We start from the raw sequence: 18,570 nt of genomic DNA on the forward strand, positions 1-18,570 counted from the left end.
TGTGTGTGTGTGTGTGTGTGTGTGTGTGTGTGTGTCACCAGAGAGGGGGATGACGGGACCCCCGGGTCCCCCAGGACTTCCTGGGACCCTCCAAGGAGACTTGTCATCACTGCTGGAGAGTAAGAAACCTATAGACATACATAACCTTATAGCCTTGCGGAGCATTGTTGATTTTGACAGCATTTTTCTTATTTTAGTTTGTCATAGTAGTCTCTTGAATAGTTTTCATTTTGTTTTAGTCACATTTTAGTCACCTGGAATGTTTTATTGTTAGTCTAGTTTTAGTCGACTAAATATCATAAGATTTAGGTCGACAGGCAGGCAGTCTTTTGGGGGGGGACTTTACAGTTATGTTATAGTAATTTCACCCAGAAGAGTATAGACCAACTTCACATTACTTGAACTCAAATAACCTACATAACGCTAATACAAGATTATGTAACCTATCGCTATAAAGTAGGGTTGTCCTGATCCGGTCATGTGATCGGAAATTGGGACCAATCATGTCATTTTCAAATGATTGGAATCGGTGCGGGAGCAAAAAAAACCGTAATGGGGACATCCCTAGTATCAACATTATATCCATCCCTAGTATCAACATTATATCCATCCCTAGTATCAACATTATATCCATATCATGATATTAGACTGGCCCATAACAACAGGTAGGAAGACACACGGCTGTTTAAAAGTGCACAAAACTATATTTATTCACAATGTAAATTAAATCAAACATGAATCAAACAATACTAAGGTGGGGTGTGTTAATCAGTAGACCAGTAGTGTACCGGTAAGTAAAGTGAGTGGATGTGTGGTAAATGTAGTGGTGTTGAATGGTGCAAACAAATGCTGCTGCTCCTACCAGACAGGCGTGGCCGTTTTCTGCCGTCTCTTTCGGTTTTTACTAGACAGCTGGTGGATGGAAATTAAGCGTTTCCGGGAATCTGGCCGTCGCGGCATTCAGCCGTGCGGGTGGAGCTTCTTTTCCATCCACCAGCTGTCTAAAAACCGAAAGAGCGGCAGACAGCTTCCTTTGGTCGTGCCTGTCTGCTCAGGTCTGGAAACGCTGATCCTGGGAACACTGGCCAGGTTAGTAGAGTCACACTCAATAGGTTCCGTGACCAACCTCTGGCAACAATGTTTTGATGATTGATTTGACCTTATAAAAGATTTAGCCCCCAGGTCCCTCGCAAAAATCCCGGCATTATTTGCTAGATTGTGTAGACATTCAAAATGGCGCCATAGCCAAAAATGAACTTTTGATCCAAATGACCTAGAATCATGTATGAAGACACTTTTTCATACCAGTCAACCATGAGGATTCCAAATCTGACATCATTTTAATCATAAGACCTCATTTTGGCTCAAGATGGCAGCCATCCAGTACAGTGAAAACGTAACATTTGAATATCAAAGTATGTTTTTTTTTTTTTTTTTGTCCTTTGTATATTGTTGTAGACAAACCACATAGAAAAGTAAATCTCTAATATATTGCATTGTGAATGTGGTATTGAACCACCACTGCCATCAATGCCACCATCACCCTTCATGGGATGACTCGCAGCAGTATCAGTATCATTGACAATGATGACTTTCTGAAATGACACGGTGACAGGAAGGGGTACTTACTGCACACCGCTGTAACTGGATGTTTCTGCAGTGTGCACAGCAGGAAAAAAAACATCCAGGATGAACATGAGCGCACCAAAGATGCAAAGACTGTGTCACAGGTTCTGACAGAGAAGGCATTGGAGATGCAGGCAGTTACACCATATAGGACGATCAAGCGTGGGGAACCTCCCATCCGCCCTAAGCCCACTACTTTCTCATCAAGTACAGAGCGTATATTATTCATGCCCTTGTTCGTGCAAACAAGAATGTTCATCGCCCTGATGCAGCTGAACAGACTATCCCTTCCTACAATGGGTTTCATTCCAGCTTGAATAAGGAGCAGTCAAAGAGCAAGGCTTATTTTCATATGTCTTACAATCAACCACCAAACAAGTTAGTTGTGAAGGACATCATGGAAAAGCTATCTCACATCATCATCACAAAATGCATGCCCTTTGCCTTGTTAGTGGGAGATCATCCTGTGTACGTCCTCATCACTCTGCTCAAGGCAGAGAATCCAGACAAGTACCGTCACATTGTGCCCTTTCTTGGTCCTTTCCATACACGGTGTGTGATGATGAGTGCCATCAACAAGCGCTACAAGGGGAGTGAGCTAGGAGATGTACTTGTTGCGGGAGGAGTCATTGCTGAGGGATCTGTTGATTGTGCGCTGAAAGGCAAGCATTATAAGAGGGGGCTTGAGGCTGATGTATGAGGCACTTATGAGTCAGCAGCTGGCCAAGGAGAGGCTGATACCCAACCTAACAGAGGAGACAAGAGATAATCTTGATATTCTGAGGAATACCAAATCACTCCCAGGAAACCTGTGCTGCTGCTCATGCAGCACTGGAGGATGATGCTGATCTCAAGGATCACATCAGCAACCTTTTCTGCCAATTAGAGGTCAGTGAGATGTCAAGACTACTGGAGGGACTTCCTGTCCATGACAGATGCGCTAATGCAGAATGTGCATGCAGTCCATATCTGCGTTCTTCAGGATCTGGAACAGATTGCACATTATCGAGGGACCGCCATGATCAACTCGCCGCTTTATGTACTTTGCTGGAGATCGCAAGCCATAGCGTCTTCGCCAGCCAAATGAAGCAGACACTATCTTGTAACCTTTGTATTCATTATAATTGCAGTGATAAGACCGCAATGAAGGCGTCTGGGACGTCATCGACCCGTTTGTAATGTATAACGAATACACATGTCTCATCCTAAACTGCGGAAGCCATCGTCATTTTGTCTATATCACAGCCGGGCTTGGCTTCTCTCTCGAAACCGTGGTGGTTTCCCCCATCATTGTTGTTCGCTCCTACGTGCTGCTGCTTCTTTTCCCAAACATGATCACCACCACTAACCTCACCGATCCACGTTCTGAAACGATAGTTGCCCCCCCCCCCCCACTACGCTCATTATGTAGCTCCGAGATGCTCATCATCATTGATCGCTCCTGGTGCTACGGCTTTGCCCAAACATGTCCAGACCTGACGACTGACGACGATGCAGGCATAAGAAAGTTTCCAAGTCCGTTTTATGATCAGATATGTCATGATGTCATGATGATGATTATGCACATATCACATATCATTATGTGCATCATCATGAAGTTATTGTCATAGCGAGTTATAAAGGTTTAAAGTCACAGACATTGACAGGCAGATAGTAGTTGTCCTGCTATGCAGTTGTACACCTAGGTCCATGCCTTGAAGAACTATTATTGCACTGCTCACTTCACAGGGGTGTGATTTTTATTATTATTACAGTATTAGTATTTTTCTTATGAAAGCAGAGAGTCTACTGTTTCATACGGTATATAGTATGTACATGTCGCTATAGGCCTTATTTTGTGAATAATAGTTATTCGGGTCCATGCCTTCTCTAAAGTTCTCTGGTGGGCTAAGCTGCATTCAATAGCCAATTAGTGACAAACTGTACATGGGATCAATGTGTATTTGTTTTCCTCCTAAAAGTAGACATTCAGGGCTTTCATTCAGTGTGTAGTATGTATATGATATTATTTGTGTTCATTTTTATATCTGTCTGTCAATGTCTGTCAACTTCAACCTTCTGTTTTTTCAAGCGAGCAGCGTGCAGGCAAAAGCAGGTGTTAGAAAAAGGTCAATATCTCCAGAATGGAAGATGGTAGAATCTTTTTTTTTTTTTTAAATTGAAGTGGACAAGTTAGAATCATAATTTTTTTTTTAAATTGAAGTGGACAAGTTAGGCTTTCGGTGTGATTATCGGTGTGATTCTCGCTATAAGAGGCCCCTCGCTGTGGGCCCCCCAAAAAAGTTCAAAAATCCCATGTTAATCGCTTAGCACCAGAAATCCTCAGTCCACTTTAAACTGTAGCTTTTTCTTTAGCGCCGGGATCTCATCTTCTCCATGTGCTACAAACAGGGGAAGTCCTGCCAGAGTCTTCTCCAGGTTTTTACCAGTAATCCTCACTCCCTGAGACGTGCAAACCTCCTTATGCTGCACACACTGGTTTGTGACTCTGAGCTCCTTCATAGGAGGAGGCAGGAGAAGTCCTCTTATCTGTGTGACGATTGGTCCATCTACTCCTGGAACGATGATGGTCTGTCCTTCTCTTAGAGAACCATTAATCAGAATCACATCTATCGCGGTTCCTTCTCCAGGTATTTCTTTGACCTCCATGACCTGAGCGCTGAGCTCGTCACTGTGAGCCAATGTCTTCGCTAACTTGGTCTGTGCGACTTCCACCAGCAGAGCAATCAGGTTGCCTATTCCGTCTCCGGTGTGGGCCGAGGTGGGGACCAGCGACACAAACGTTCTTTGGTCTTCGTTTTCATGGAACAATGCAGCATTCAGACCCTCCTGAGCGAACTGTACAATGATGTCCTTGGCTCGCCGATCAAACTCACATTTCGTGTTTCTTTTTTGTTTCTTCAGTGTAGTAACTACATCCGTCTCCGGGCTCTTCTTCCACTCATACAGACGGTCGATCTTGTTGAGAGCGACTATAAAGGGTCACTTCTTCTCTTTCAGCAGATTGATGGACTCCAGCGTCTGTTTTTCCAGCCCATGCATGATGTCAACAACCAGGATGGCGATGTCACACAGAGAACTGCCACTGTTACGCAGGTTTCGGAATGACTCGTGTCCAGGTGTGTCAATAATCAGCATTCCAGGAATCGTAACGTTGTCTTTGTCAAAACTTGGAACAATCTTTGCCTGTTCTATAATGGCTTCCAGAGGAACGTTGGTGGCCCCAATCTGCTGGGTTATTCCTCCTGCCTCGCCGTCTTGCACCTTAGTGTGACGCAACTTGTCCAGGATCTTTGTCTTTCCGGTGTCTACGTGTCCTAGCACACACACACGACAGGAGCTCTCAGCTTGTCCAGGTCGACGTTACAAATGTTCTCGGCATGTTTCTCTATCGATCTGCTGTGCCGTTTGCTCTTCTTTCCTTTTTTACCCTGCTGCTCTAAACTCCCCTTCTCCACCGCTCTCTTCTTACAAATGTTCTCCTCCACTAGTATTCTGATCCTAGCTTTTTCAAGCCTTCGTCGTAAAGCCAGTAATTTTTGTAAAGCCAGTAATCTTTTGCTTTGTAAAGCCTCCATGTCTTCTTTAATCTGTCTCTCTGTGTCTCTTTATTCCTATATATGGAGTTCTGTGTCAGGCATGCACAAGAGTGAATATATTAGCCAATTTATCGAACTTATTCTATTGAGCTGGCTGAGTCAGCGTGATGTCAGTGAACGTGTGTGTCGAATTTGAAGTAGGTGGGGAGTTACGTGGATTACAGACGTACGTACAATACGTACAGAGACTTGGTGCATTTATAGTTAATAAAGATAAGATTTTACTATTGTGATATGCGTGTTCTATAAAATATCTGATCGGGAAAAATCGGTACTCAAAATGAAATAATCAGAATCGGATTGGGAGCACAAAAACGTGATCGGGACATCCCTATTCCCTACTATAAAGCATTGAAATAGAACTGGTTCTATCGGCGCGTCAGGCGAGGCGTCAGCACGTGTCGGACGCCACCGGTGTGCGATAGGTTCATTGAAAATAATGGAGGCGGCTGTTTTGACACGCGGCGTTCGCAGACGGTGTGGGTGGCCCTAGTTACGTCAGTCGCTCCCCGTCTGAGTAGTACCAAGTTGATTGATGTGTGACATTTTCCTTGTCTCACCTCTAGGTGGCATTGTGGGCCCCCAGGGACCCCCTGGGCCCTCCGGTTCCCCGGGTAGCCCCGGTCGTCCAGGACCACCGGGACCACCAGGACTGGCCAACTCTGCATACGGGAATGAGGACATTCGAGACTACCTGCAACGTCAGTACTGTAAACCACAACCATGACCGTGAAATGAGTCCTGTCTAATTCCTGTCAGTTCTCTGCTCTGTGCCTTCTTCTGTCATATGTCCTTAGACCTTCAGCTCCGTTGCAGCAAGCCAGTCCAGTGTGTCATTGTCTAGGACGGTCAATTAACCCACGATCACCATTCGGTGGCCGGTATATGCATGGGGCAGCTGGTCAGCACGTGTTCCACAGTCTGTAATGGGTCCCCACATTCGCAGTGGGCACTGTCTGTGAGACCCCATTTCTGCATGGCTGCAGCAAAACGTCCGACACCTGTCCTCAGGCGGTTGAGGTTGTCCACTCATAGGCACTGCTGTGCCTATGTCTCTGTCACTCGTGCCACCTGCACAGTGGTGGGAAAAGTACTCAATTGCTTTACTTAAGTAAAAGTATCAATACCGCAATATATAACTGCTCTTTTACAAGTAGAAGTCCTGAATTCAAAACCTACTTTAGTAAAAGTACAAAAGTATCGGTATCAAAATGTACCAAGTACCAAAAGTATAGAAAGTACTCATTGTGCAGAATGTCTCATTTTCAAGTTTTCAAATGTATAAACATTTTTTTTGAAAATGGCAGACCCACAAATAGCAACGCATTGTGAGCATGTAGATCGGCTATTTTCAAATGACCGAAATGTAGTGGTTATTGACATGTATGTTTTCTATTCTAATAAAAAATCAAAATCTACAGTAATCTAAGTAACTAGCACCTAAAGTTTTCAAATTATTAGTAGTGGAGTAAAAGTACAATATTTGCCTTTGAGATGTAGTGGAGAGTAGAAGTAAAAGTATTGGAAATTGGAAATACTCAAGTAAAGTACAAATACCTCCAAGTTGTACTTGAGTAAATGTACTTTCCACCACTGCCACGTGCACGTCCACAAATCTCCAAGGCCTTCCTCTTCTCCTCTGACCTCTGACCTCCTATCCATCCATCCATCTCTCACCGTGACCTCACCCCTCCTCTGCACACGTCCAAAGTTACCATCTCAACCTCCTATCTATCCATCCATCCATCCATCTCTCACCGTGACCTCACCCCTCCTCTGCACACGTCCAAAGTTACCATCTCAACCTCCTATCTATCCATCCATCCATCCATCTCTCACCGTGACCTCACCCCTCCTCTGCACACGTCCAAAGTTACCATCTCAACCTCCCTTCTATCCATCCATCTCTCACCGTGACCTCACCCCTCCTCTGCACATGTCCAAAGTTACCATCTCAACCTCCCTTCTATCCATCTATCCATCCATCCATCCATCCATCCATCCATCCATCCATCCATCCATCCATCTCTCACCGTGACCTCACCCCTCCTCTGCACACGTCCAAAGTTACCATCTCAACCTCCTATCTATCCATCCATCCATCCATCTCTCACCGTGACCTCACCCCTCCTCTGCACACGTCCAAAGTTACCATCTCAACCTCCTATCTATCCATCCATCCATCCATCTCTCACCGTGACCTCACCCCTCCTCTGCACACGTCCAAAGTTACCTTCTCAACCTCACCTCTCTTGTTTTATCCCCATACTGTATGTTCTAAACTGAGCCTCTAAAGTAGTAATTTCTGAATGCTTTATATTATGAAACGCAGTAAATATATTATTTCAATGTTACCTGTCGTCTGTCGGGTGGAAACCTCATTTTGTCCCAAACTGTAGCGTAGCGTTGCACCGCGTAGCGTAGCGTTGCACCGCGTAGCATAGCGTTGCACGCACGTTTCCAGCTTGTGGATCTGCTACTTTTGATGCTTTTCTGTGTGATCAAGTATGGCGTTAATTTACGAAAAAACACAAAAAGTTAGAATATGGAGATAAGAGGTTTCTGGCCGACAGCGACACTGCATTGATAAATCATCACTTAATTTGATCCATTCCGTTCCGTGCTCTTAGATGTTGACTTCAGGGGTGCTCCTGGGCCCCCCGGTCCCCCTGGACCTGAGGGGCCCCCCGGGGGGACCAGTGGACTGGTCACCTACGCTGAACACTCCAACAGACAAATGATCCGAGCACAGCTGCAAGAGTACATTAAGAGTGGGTTAAACTCACACACGCACACACACACACGCACGCATGTACGTGCCAATCCGTTGTGATGCGTTGATTGCTTGCATATCGGCTATTTTCGCCCATTAAAAACCATTCCCAGAATTAGGAATTAGTCTTAAGTGTTTATAAATATAGTCACTCATTCATTTCTTCTGAATAACTATGGCTCTTGTATCCCAGGTGACGGGGTGCGGGGGGCCATGTCTGGAGGTCCTGGACCCCCGGGGCCTCCTGGAGCTCCGGGGCGTAAGGGGGAGCGAGGCGACTCCAGAGGCGGTCAGGGAAGCAGGCCGGAAGCCGTGGACTACTCCACCATGGCTGTCAGAGTGACTGACTACATCAAATGTAAGTCACATGACATGCATTATTATGCCCGTCAAGGGTCCATTTTATTTGGTTCCTGAGCACGTGTCCTAATAAGGAAAAATATAGAAACTGCTTCCTAGTTCAATAATTATGGAACATTCAAGTGATGCTTGTAGCCTACATTATGGGCCTTCTGATCACGTTTTGACACTTACAGTACACTTACTGTGCTGAATTCATTCAATTCAGTTCATTAATTGCCCTGAAGTCTATCCTATCAATCGCCCAGAGACAATCGATTGTTACAAAATACAAATATATTAGCTTACTATGACTAACGATATTTTGTATCACCTGACTTGCAGCTCAGGGCCTGCTACGCGACAACAGTCGAGAAGACCCGCGTATGTCCCAGGGACCCCCGGGACCGCCCGGGCCCCCGGGCTCCCCCGGGAACGTCACCGCTCTGGCGGAATACGTCAAAAGTACGTGAGGCAAAATGTACAGAAATTACCGCACAGAAAATACGTTAATGAAGTAGTACTAACTGATATAACTGGTGCTCTACAGATCATGGAGGCGTCACAGGACCTCCTGGGAGAACAGGGCAGAAGGGAGAGATGGGATTCTCTGGTCATAAAGGAGACAGAGGTACTGTTTCATTCATTAATGGGATTCTCTGGTCATAAAGGAGACAGAGGTACTGTTTCATTCATTTCAGTCAGAGTGAATTTAGAATATATATTTATTGAGCATAGATATATGAAGCATAGATTGGCGTCAGGGCTCTGTCCCTATTCATTCCCTGTAACATTAACATTTTAGTTAAATTATAAGCCAAGTAGAAACAAACATAATAAAAATGTGCCCAGCGATTTGCAGAAAAGGAGCACATTTAGCGATGCACCAGGCGCCATCTCGCATGTAGCTGAAGTAGCTAGATGTAGCCAAATGTATTATTTGATAGGACGTCACAGAGACCTCAGTTTATGCCGCTCAGGGTGTTAAAAAGGACCTAGATGAAATAGTAAATACTGAAAGTGTTAATATTCCTGTCTTGGCACAGGTGAGCCAGGCCATTCAGGACCAGAGGGACGGACGGGACAAAAGGGTGAGAGAGGTGAGTCCTCCTCCTCAATACTGACAACGTACAGCATCAGATGTTAGTGGTTCTCCTGGGCGGGAACCCCTTTTGGTGCTTTAAGCGTCATGTTACACTTTGGCTATTGAAAAATAGCAGATCTACAAGCTCAGATCTACAAGCCCTCCGATGGGGGTCGGCGACCAATTACATATATTTTTGGGGGTTCTTGACGTAATGTTTGAGAACGACTGACTCTAGAATCATGGGTTTTTCAGAAAACTGTCACGATTTAGACGCCTTTTATAGAATGGTCCTCGGGTCTAAATGGGTTAACACACCCTTGCTCATTGTTGTCCGTCAGGAGACTCATCGCTGGTGGCGCGGAGGAAGAGGAGGAACGCCCATGTTTGAGATGACTTAAAGAGCACACACACTGTACTTTATGGCACAAGAGGGTTTGCAGTAAGAATATGCTATTCAACTGCCAATAATTTATGTGTGACAATGACAATGTGTGAGCATGAGCAATGAGGATGGTTGAGAGACTAAGGTGCTCTTTACACGAGAACGGTGTTCATAGAAAACGGCAGCCGCGGCAGCAGCGTTTATGTAGCCTAATGTATTATAAAATATATAACCATCCCGTGGCGCGCTCTGCCTGCATGCTCTGGGCTGCGGCCACAACCATGTCGTGTTTTGGAATCATTCAAAACCCCAATAGGGTTGCGTGAAAGGGGTTCTTCTTGTACGTGGGTGACTGGTCTATTTGGCAGCCCGTTACCGCCACCTAGCGACATTATAGCGTTTTCATAAAGTGTGCAAGGGTCAATAAAAATTGAGAACGCAACAGGACTTTGCCCTGGAGATGGTCACTGTGTAAAAGAGGCATAGTGCAGTGTTTCCCAAACTAATTAATACAAAAAGAAAAATACAAATAAGATGAAAATTGCACAAAAGAATCTACTAAACATCGAGCATTTTTCACAAGAATGTCAGAAAATGCATCACATCGACCGACGTGTTGTGAGCTTTTTAGAATAGCTATTTCCACGATTTCTTTTTTTAAAACTAGGGCTTAAGTTGTTGTACATTTGGGTCTTGGGGAGACATCAAATCTATCGTTTGTGTCTCGGGCTGAAACGTTTGGGAACGCCTGATTTAGTGTGTATGACTGGATTTAGTTTTAACCCATTTTGGGCGGGAACCCCTTTTGGTATTAGCATAATGTTATGCTTTAGCTATTGAAAAATAGCAGACCTACAAGCTCGTAGCGCGCCACTCGGTGGTGCGCTACGAGCTTGTAGGTCTGCTATTTTTAGAATCTGATCTCAGGTCAGAATGGAAAACTGAGTAAGTACCGATATAGTATGAATGAAAATGAAATCAGGGATCATGTTGTATAGTTTACGTTTGTTTGTTTTATTGTATTCAGAATTGGAATTCTGAGGGTTTTTTTATACTAAACCTTTTTCACAAGAATGAGAATGTCAAAGTTTGCTGTATTTCATAAGATGTTTTTCTTTAAATTGTCACTTGAGATGAAATAAAGTGTTCATATTTTTTATTTCTTCCTAGGTTTATAAATACAGATACAACATTATCTGTGGAAGGGAAAAGACAAAGCATCAGACAAATATCAAAGATAATTGTTTATTTACAATTCAATTCAAATCTACAGTATACAGGCATTCTAAACTACCAACTTTTCTTTTAAAACGATGCATAACGATTCCAGTATGGAAGTTCTCCTATTTCTCCAATAAACATTCAAGAATTTAATCACAAATTGATTTTGGAAGTCGTCCAAACTGAACAAGACAAGTAGCCTACTGATTATAAGCAGATATATATACTGTTGAACGTGGAATTTAACCATTGAATAGTGTATAAACAACTGCAGATATTGTAGTACAGTATCAGTTTTTATATAAATAGTTACCGTCAGAATTTTCATGTGAGGAAAGGCGCACAGCACACAGTTCACGTTATCTTTGTACATAACTAAACTGACCAATCATTAAATAGCTTTGAGACATGAATTTCAATAGCCCAATCAGAGGCGACGAGATGATCAAATAAACCAATCAAAGGGCACGATGGCCTAAACCAGTCAGGTCCATTTTGTTGGAATTTCATGTTTATAGCCGCGACAACAAATATGAATCTTTTAGTTTTAACCACTTAAGCCTTTTACACGTTCATTTTATTCATTAATAGCAAACATAGCTGATCTGTGTGTAGATCCACTATTTTCAATAGACCACAACTAACTCACACAGATTTCTTTTTTGCTAATGGTTTGAATTTAGTCGAGCTTAAGAGTCTGAATAAAAACAGAACATAAACGTCTTAATAAAAATAATGAAACATGAAGAAATAATTTTAGATAATATAAATCAGTGAATGTAACTGACTTGGCAAATTTGCACAGAACCTCCTAGAGCTCGATCAAAAAAAAAAACCTACAAAAGTGTACACAGTATATTGATATGTTTCTTTAAGGCTATCAGCTATTAAAATTGTATAATCATTTCAATAAACGGTAAAAAGAAAATCAAAAGCCATGCAGGTCCGACGCATAATAAAACCTGGTAGCAACATACCTTATGAAGAGGCATTGAAAGAAGGGGAAAAAAATGAAATAAAAAAGAAGCAAAGTCAAAGTCACACATTGCTACTGCTGCACATAAAACACATGTAACTACAATTTTGGTATTTTCTGTATTTACTGGAAAGTTCACACATGCAGTCATCTATATGTTGACTACAGGTGTCTTGACACTGGAATCATCAAACAAATACAATGACAATACTGTAAGAGAGACTATGAGCATACTTGCTTCATTCCAGTAAAGGTGTGTACCGTACAGTAGATACGAAACAACAGATGGTTCTTTAAAACTATAAGGACTCAAAGTGAACCGTTATGGAACCCTAGTTCATAGTGGAAAAGAGCCAAGAGGTATAGAGCATAGCAGTGGGTGTGGTTTTCTGGACTCCACTGAAAAATCGTCATTTCTTTTTTCAAATCCTCAAAAATGATGAAAAACGGCGCGCTATAGTATGCCGTACGATATGGGCTATAGCCCATGGTCCAAAATGATGAGAAACGAGGATAACTTTTTTTTCCAAAATTTCAAAAAACATGGGCTATAACCCATCGTTTTTTTCATTTTTTCATTTTTTTCAAATTGCGGAAATTGCGGAAATTGTGGAAATTGAGAATTGATTCTGTGAAAAAATGAAAAAAATTATAAATGTATCATAATTAAATGATCAAAATGTATTAAATGTTTTTCTCCACAGAATCAAAAGTTTTATGGTCATGATTCACCAGGATCCTGGATGGCTGGATTCTAGGCTTAGACTAATTGATATAAATATGTTTTTGTAAATCTTTATGGGGGAAAATGAATTAGAGAGTTTACAGTTGGCCCAGAACACCACGGCCACTGCTATGCTCTATCTATAGGCTGGTGGTGTGACCCTGCGACAAACAGACCAACATAACAGGTCTAACTAGACTTCTACAGATCCATACTAAGCTAAGCTAAACACAACGCCATGACACAGTCTGGCATTAAATGACACCACAGTGACATTATCCTTCTTGTCATTTTGAACAGTAGTGATACCTTGTCGTCTCTGAATGTCAACACCGTTATCTACATTACAACACGCCCCGAGAACCAAAACGTCTGCCACCATTCCCCCGCTGAGCTGAGCTCGTTGCACAGCAAAACAAGGCAACTGAATCACACAGCTGTGCTTAGAGGTATCGGGGGGGGGGAAAAACTGACATTTAGATTAGAACCAATTACCGACTTAATGTTGCTCATGTAGGTTATTTGAAGAGTTTATTTATATGTAATATCGTATTACTTGTATCTCAACGAATCAACACGACAACATTCAAATAGATTATGTTTTATAATCGACTAAATTAATTGAGCACTGTACTGTATTTGTACTTTGTACAAAGATGAAAATAGCAGATGTACAAGCTCACGATGTGGTCTCGGCTATTTTCACTATTAAAAAACAAACGGAATTCTAATTGTAATTGAGGCAAGAGTTTGAAAATAATTGTGCTTTTGATTTTTTAAGTCAATATCACCCAGCCCTAGCTTCAGGCATGCTGAAGAAACCCTGAAGAGAGAGAGAGAGAGAGAGAGGGAAAAAAAGGCAATTTGCATTGACGGCCATGCATAAGACTGGTTTCAACCCGAAATGCATTGTAAACTAAAATGTATACTAATATAGAGCGATATGTACGATTTCATACAAAATATATTGTATCATCTTCATGGAGTTATTACAAAATGTGCTCTTCATCCACCATAAGAACATTCCATTTCCAATTAGACCACAGTTAGTGGCTGAGAGAGGCATTCCGGCAAGTGCCGACATCTCCCTGTGACATCACTATGTATCTCTGTTGTCGGGCAGAGAACTTGTATCTCCACATTTCAACTAGTTAAAAACTATTTCCGGGAATTTAAAGCCCTACTTCATCATACAGGTGTTGAACACGGTATAATGTGTTGTTACTGCTTCAAATCAATAGGAACTGATACGGTTATTTACCATAGATCAAACCGAAATCGGAAACGTTATAAAAATGCTAGCCGTTCTTCTAGTGCAAATCTCTAATCTGAGAAATATTGAGCAGCACACCAAAAAAAAAGTATGAAAAGAAAAATCTTAAGTGCTGAGATTTAAAAGCGTAATAACGTCAAAAGCTACAGGCACTAGATTCTTCATCAAATTCAACGAAATAAAATCAATTGGGAATAAAAAGAAAATCACTTCACTTCAGTGGTTTTGAGGCAAACGGCCATGGTACCAAAATACTGAATATTAAATCCTTCATTTCGCCATCGTTACAGCCTTCATTTCACGGGGTTACGCTAAGAATCACTGACGAAACAAAAAAAAGAGGAGAAAAGATAAAACAAACTGAAAGGAGGGGTAATTTTGTTCCCCAACGCATGGCATCAAGAGAACGAGGCCCATCGTCCTCTACCTGAGACACAGAACCGGGTTAAAACACTGGGCTTTTCAAGAGACAACAATCCTCTTCCATTCTCCCGGTGTCACCGGTGGACTGAAGGCAGCGCGGGCCGAGGCTTCCGTCTCCAATAAACGTCCATGTTCCACGGTCGGCTGCGTGTGTGTGTGTGTGTGTGTGTGTGTGTGTGTGTGTGTGTGTGTGTGTGTGCGATTTCACCTTCGTCCGAATGTATGAAAATATACTGTGTGTAAAGGAACGGTACGTTGAGTCTGATTTATATTTGGTCGCGTGCTGCAGTCACGCACCGAAAAATAGCCGTTCTACAAGCTCGGCTATCTTCACAACGCTACAGAGCGGGACATTGTCTCCAGCAGGACTTCTGGTGACTTCTACGTGGGAACAGTTTATAAATGTCAGAAGATATCAGCGTCACGGAAAACAAAAAAAGTTCAGGGCAGTCCTTCATAATGGGATGGTATGGGGATTGTTTTTCCAAAGCAGTGGGCGATAGGATTGTTGTTACCGCTGGTTTGCTTCGCTGCTCAAGCCCATAAATCTTATATTTCCCCCAGACTCATCAGTGTGTGTGAGGTTAAGGGAGACTATGCCGGCCCCGCAGCCAAGCATGAGTCAGGCCTTTAAAAGCCTGTGGAGTGGACGCTGGGAATGGGGTAGAACTTGGAGATGCGGCTCTGACTGGAAGGGTTAAGGCACTCGGACTCTCCGGTCATCTTAAAGAATACCTCCTGCTCCTGCAGCTTCCTGGCAAACTCCTCCTCCAAGGCCTGGAGAGAAAGAAAATAAAAATAAAACATTCACAAACAATTTATTTATTTTCTTTTTTTAAATCAATGCTTTCTTTCATCGATTGTGATGGTGCTTCTTATGGTTTTGTTTTTTGTCTTAACGTGTTGACTCTAGAGCCAGTGAAAGAGAGAGTTACACAACTGAGAATATCAATGTGATATTTGTGCAAACATAACAGAAGAGGGGAAAGCTACTTGTCAGAAAGGCCATCATCGACACCTAGTGGCCTGATATGGTATTTGCCTACAGACAGTCAAGTTAGTCAGCAGAATGTTTGACACACACATGGCCAGGCAGTCAGAAATCCCTTTCACTCTGTGCGCTCATGAAACAAAGTGAGTACATTATTTTAGGTCCTAGGTGTTGTTTAGTAGTCCAGTTATATCCCGAACTCTGGTATTTTACATAGTGTGACTTTGATTTGCTTATTGGTAACACATGTTCATTTGACTAGTGCTGCTGGCTTTAGCTCCCCACTGAATGTAGTTAGCTTGTACTCTTTCTGGTGTACCTTCTTCCTGGTTAAATAACAGTGATGTAGTACTAGTGTGGTTAAATAATGTGTGGTTGGTGGTAGGGCATTCACTTCTAGTCATTTTTACTAGTTGACTAGTTGCCTAGTTTACTAGTCGACTATAGTTGTTGTTTTTTAATAAATATTTGTACATTTAAAAACTGTATACATTGGTGACTATAACTACAATCTACCTCATCTTGAGGCTTAACAAAATCGGGATTTTTTTCTTCTTATGAACTAGTCAACTAGTACCAGCAAGGTCGACTAGTGGATTTACTAGTCGACTAGTAAACTAGGGCATTAAGCAACTAGTGGACTAGTTGCTTAATGCCCTAGTTGGAGGTGTACTGTACCGTCTTCCTGGTTAAATAACAGTGATGTAGTACTAGTGTGGTTAAATAACGTGTGGTTGCCAGGTTGGTGGTGTACTGTACCTTCTTCCTGGGCCGGAGCTTCTCTCTCCACTCCTTCAGCTCCGCACTGTGCTCCTCGTCCAGCTCCTTCAGCTTCTGAGTCTCGTGTTCGATCAGCAGGTGGCACTTCTCGTTCTGAAACACAGTATGTTGGTATAATCACTACTGGACTGTGTGTGTGTGTGTGGTTTGCTTATTGGTAACACATGTTCATTTGACTAGTGCTGCTGGCTTTAGCTCCCCACTGAATGTAGTTAGCTTGTACTCTTTCTGGTGTACCTTCTTCCTGGTTAAATAACAGTGATGTAGTACTAGTGTGGTTAAATATGCACACGTGTGTGTGTGTGTGTGTGTGTGTGTGTGTGTGTGTGTGTGTGTGTGTGTGTGTGTGTGCACGTGAGTGTGACTGTCCACGCGCTGTGTACCTGTAGCTGCTGCAGCTCTCTGACGTTGGCGTCACACTGCAACTGCAGGTCTCTCATCTGGTTCTCATGTTTCTGCTGCTGGTGGAGCCTCTCGTTCTTCTGTCTCTTCTCCTCCTGGGCTGCGAACTGACCACACAGCAAACTGTTAACCACATGAACGCTGTCCGTCCTGGCCCGGTTCTGGGGACAGCCAAATACGTTTGGGGGGTCGATGGCACGGAAACGTTTGAGAAGCACTGATTTAGAGCAGAGGTTTCAAACCATTCCCATGTTTTCCCGACCGTCGCCAGAACAGCGGTGAAAAGTTGACTCAGCCCCGGTCGAATGAAAACACCAAGGATTCGTCACCGACTGTGGTTTATAAACTGCTTCGAGTCGTGTGTTACTTCCTGTGTTGCGTAGCATAGCAGTGACATCAGTGTCGAAACCTTTGCCTTTACCCAACAACAACCTGTAGCCTATGAAACGTGCTAATGAAATAAAACACCATACGGTACGGGATTATTATTTCATTTTATAGTATCAGAAGATGATGTAATACCATGTAAATTACGCACACCGCATGTTTAACGAAGGTTTTCCACATGTCCAAAGTCATTTCTGAAAAAGGCCTAACTTTTTTTTTTTTTTAATCATACTATCCTTGTTGATTGTCTAGATATAGTTGATAGCCTTTTAGGTCAATGATATAACATTATATTGTGATATAATAATATAGCAGTGGGTAGGCTACTTAGGCCAGTCAACTGTCTGACTGACCGGGTTAGGTTTTGGTACGATGATGCGCGACCCCCTCCCTCCCCTCCATGCCGTGATCATTACCAGACAGTGGCCTTGTGGTTTAGAGTGTCCGCCCTGAAACTGGGAGGTCGGGGTTCGATCCCCGGCCGGGTCATACCAAAGACTGTAAAAATGGGACCCAGTGCTTCCCTGCTTGGCACTCAGAATCAAAGGGTTGGATTGAGGGTCAAATCTACTAATCAAATGATTTCACTGCTGTAACGTGTGTGACAAATCGTATGACTTTGATTATAGAAAGGTTGGGAACCCCTGGTACCTGTTTGATCTTGTGTCCCTCTCTCTCTCTCTCTCTCTCTCTCTCTCTCTCTCTCTCTCTCACCTGTTTGATCTTGTCTCTCTCCTGCTCTGGGCTGAGGATGGCTGTGGTGATGCGGAGGCTCTTCTTGAACATGGCCATGCGTGTCTTGGCTTCGCTGCGTTGGATCTTGGGCAGCCTGGCTCTCTCCTGGGTCTGCTTGTTCTTCATCTCCTCCATGAGACGGTGGTTGTAGCGCTGCATCTGCTCCATCTCCTGCACACACACACACACACACACACACACACACACACACACACACACACACAGAGAACACCACAGGGTTAATGTTTTTCTGGCTGGGGTGGGGGGGACCCCCCCGGAAATGCTTTGGCCACGTCTCGCTTGTAGATCAGGTAATCGGATCACTATTTTAGCATGACATTACGAAGACAAAATAATAATACGGGAAAATGTTTCAGTTGACTGAATGTATTTATGGACGTCAAGAGATGATGATGCTGAAATATAAGGAATAAAGGGTTGTATACGTTTTATACTTCTTCCTACTCCGTTTCGAACGTGGAAATAAATTATAATGCTTTGTGGCCAGGGAGGCTTGGTTTTTGTTTTGTCTAATTTTAACATGTTCGAAATAAAGCTTTTTCATTCATTCATACATTCTTTCAGACTACAATCTTGAGTCCCACAGAAATATAATATCATTTATATTATACATTTTATAATGTAAACTATAACGCACCTTCTCGTGTCTCTTCAGCAGCTGGTGTCTCTGCATGAAGTACTGGTCTTTGAGCTGCTGCTTGAACAGCTGGTGCTTCTCCTGCAGGTGGCGCTCTTCCAGCTCCCACATGGCCGCCTCTCGCGCTGAACACAGACAGCCCAACACAACACAAGGTCAGTTGCTGAACACAGACGGGACAGCACATTCCAACA

General features: G+C 43.1%; 3 protein-coding genes across 3 annotated transcripts in view; 1 reads left to right on the forward strand and 2 right to left on the reverse strand.

Annotated features, from left to right (window-relative positions):
* The window catches only part of LOC308312477 (uncharacterized protein), a gene marked incomplete at its 5' end in the record, with an annotated part of 54,700 nt that extends 44,097 nt beyond the window's left edge, over window positions 1–10,603 (forward strand). The window contains 8 exons of the mRNA XM_080759084.1: window positions 42–119; window positions 5,792–5,926; window positions 7,856–7,996; window positions 8,192–8,356; window positions 8,683–8,802; window positions 8,888–8,968; window positions 9,384–9,428; window positions 9,763–10,603. Of these exons, the coding sequence (XP_080615210.1) occupies window positions 42–119; window positions 5,792–5,926; window positions 7,856–7,996; window positions 8,192–8,356; window positions 8,683–8,802; window positions 8,888–8,968; window positions 9,384–9,428; window positions 9,763–9,812 (815 nt within the window). The 3' untranslated portion in view covers window positions 9,813–10,603. The remainder of the gene's footprint in view (window positions 1–41; window positions 120–5,791; window positions 5,927–7,855; window positions 7,997–8,191; window positions 8,357–8,682; window positions 8,803–8,887; window positions 8,969–9,383; window positions 9,429–9,762) is intronic.
* LOC308313393 (eukaryotic translation initiation factor 5B-like) lies at window positions 3,949–5,204 on the reverse strand (the record flags this gene model as incomplete). Its single annotated transcript, XM_080760493.1, is given in 3 exon segments — window positions 3,949–4,608; window positions 4,612–4,956; window positions 4,959–5,204. Coding segments are annotated over 3 exon segments (1,251 nt in total).
* Window positions 10,604–11,037: 434 nt separating the features above from the next.
* LOC308312559 (STE20-like serine/threonine-protein kinase) overlaps window positions 11,038–18,570 on the reverse strand; it is a 49,182-nt gene continuing 41,649 nt past the window's right edge. Inside the window, exons 14-18 of the mRNA XM_080759185.1 lie at window positions 18,377–18,501; window positions 17,698–17,889; window positions 16,578–16,703; window positions 16,174–16,287; window positions 11,038–15,200 (exon numbers count right to left, since the gene is read on the reverse strand). Coding sequence (XP_080615311.1) covers window positions 15,054–15,200; window positions 16,174–16,287; window positions 16,578–16,703; window positions 17,698–17,889; window positions 18,377–18,501 — 704 coding nt within the window. The 3' untranslated portion in view covers window positions 11,038–15,053. The remainder of the gene's footprint in view (window positions 15,201–16,173; window positions 16,288–16,577; window positions 16,704–17,697; window positions 17,890–18,376; window positions 18,502–18,570) is intronic.

This window comes from Protomyctophum bolini (genome assembly GCF_963924005.1).
Source record: "Protomyctophum bolini genome assembly, chromosome: 3".
NCBI lineage: Eukaryota > Metazoa > Chordata > Actinopteri > Myctophiformes > Myctophidae > Protomyctophum > Protomyctophum bolini.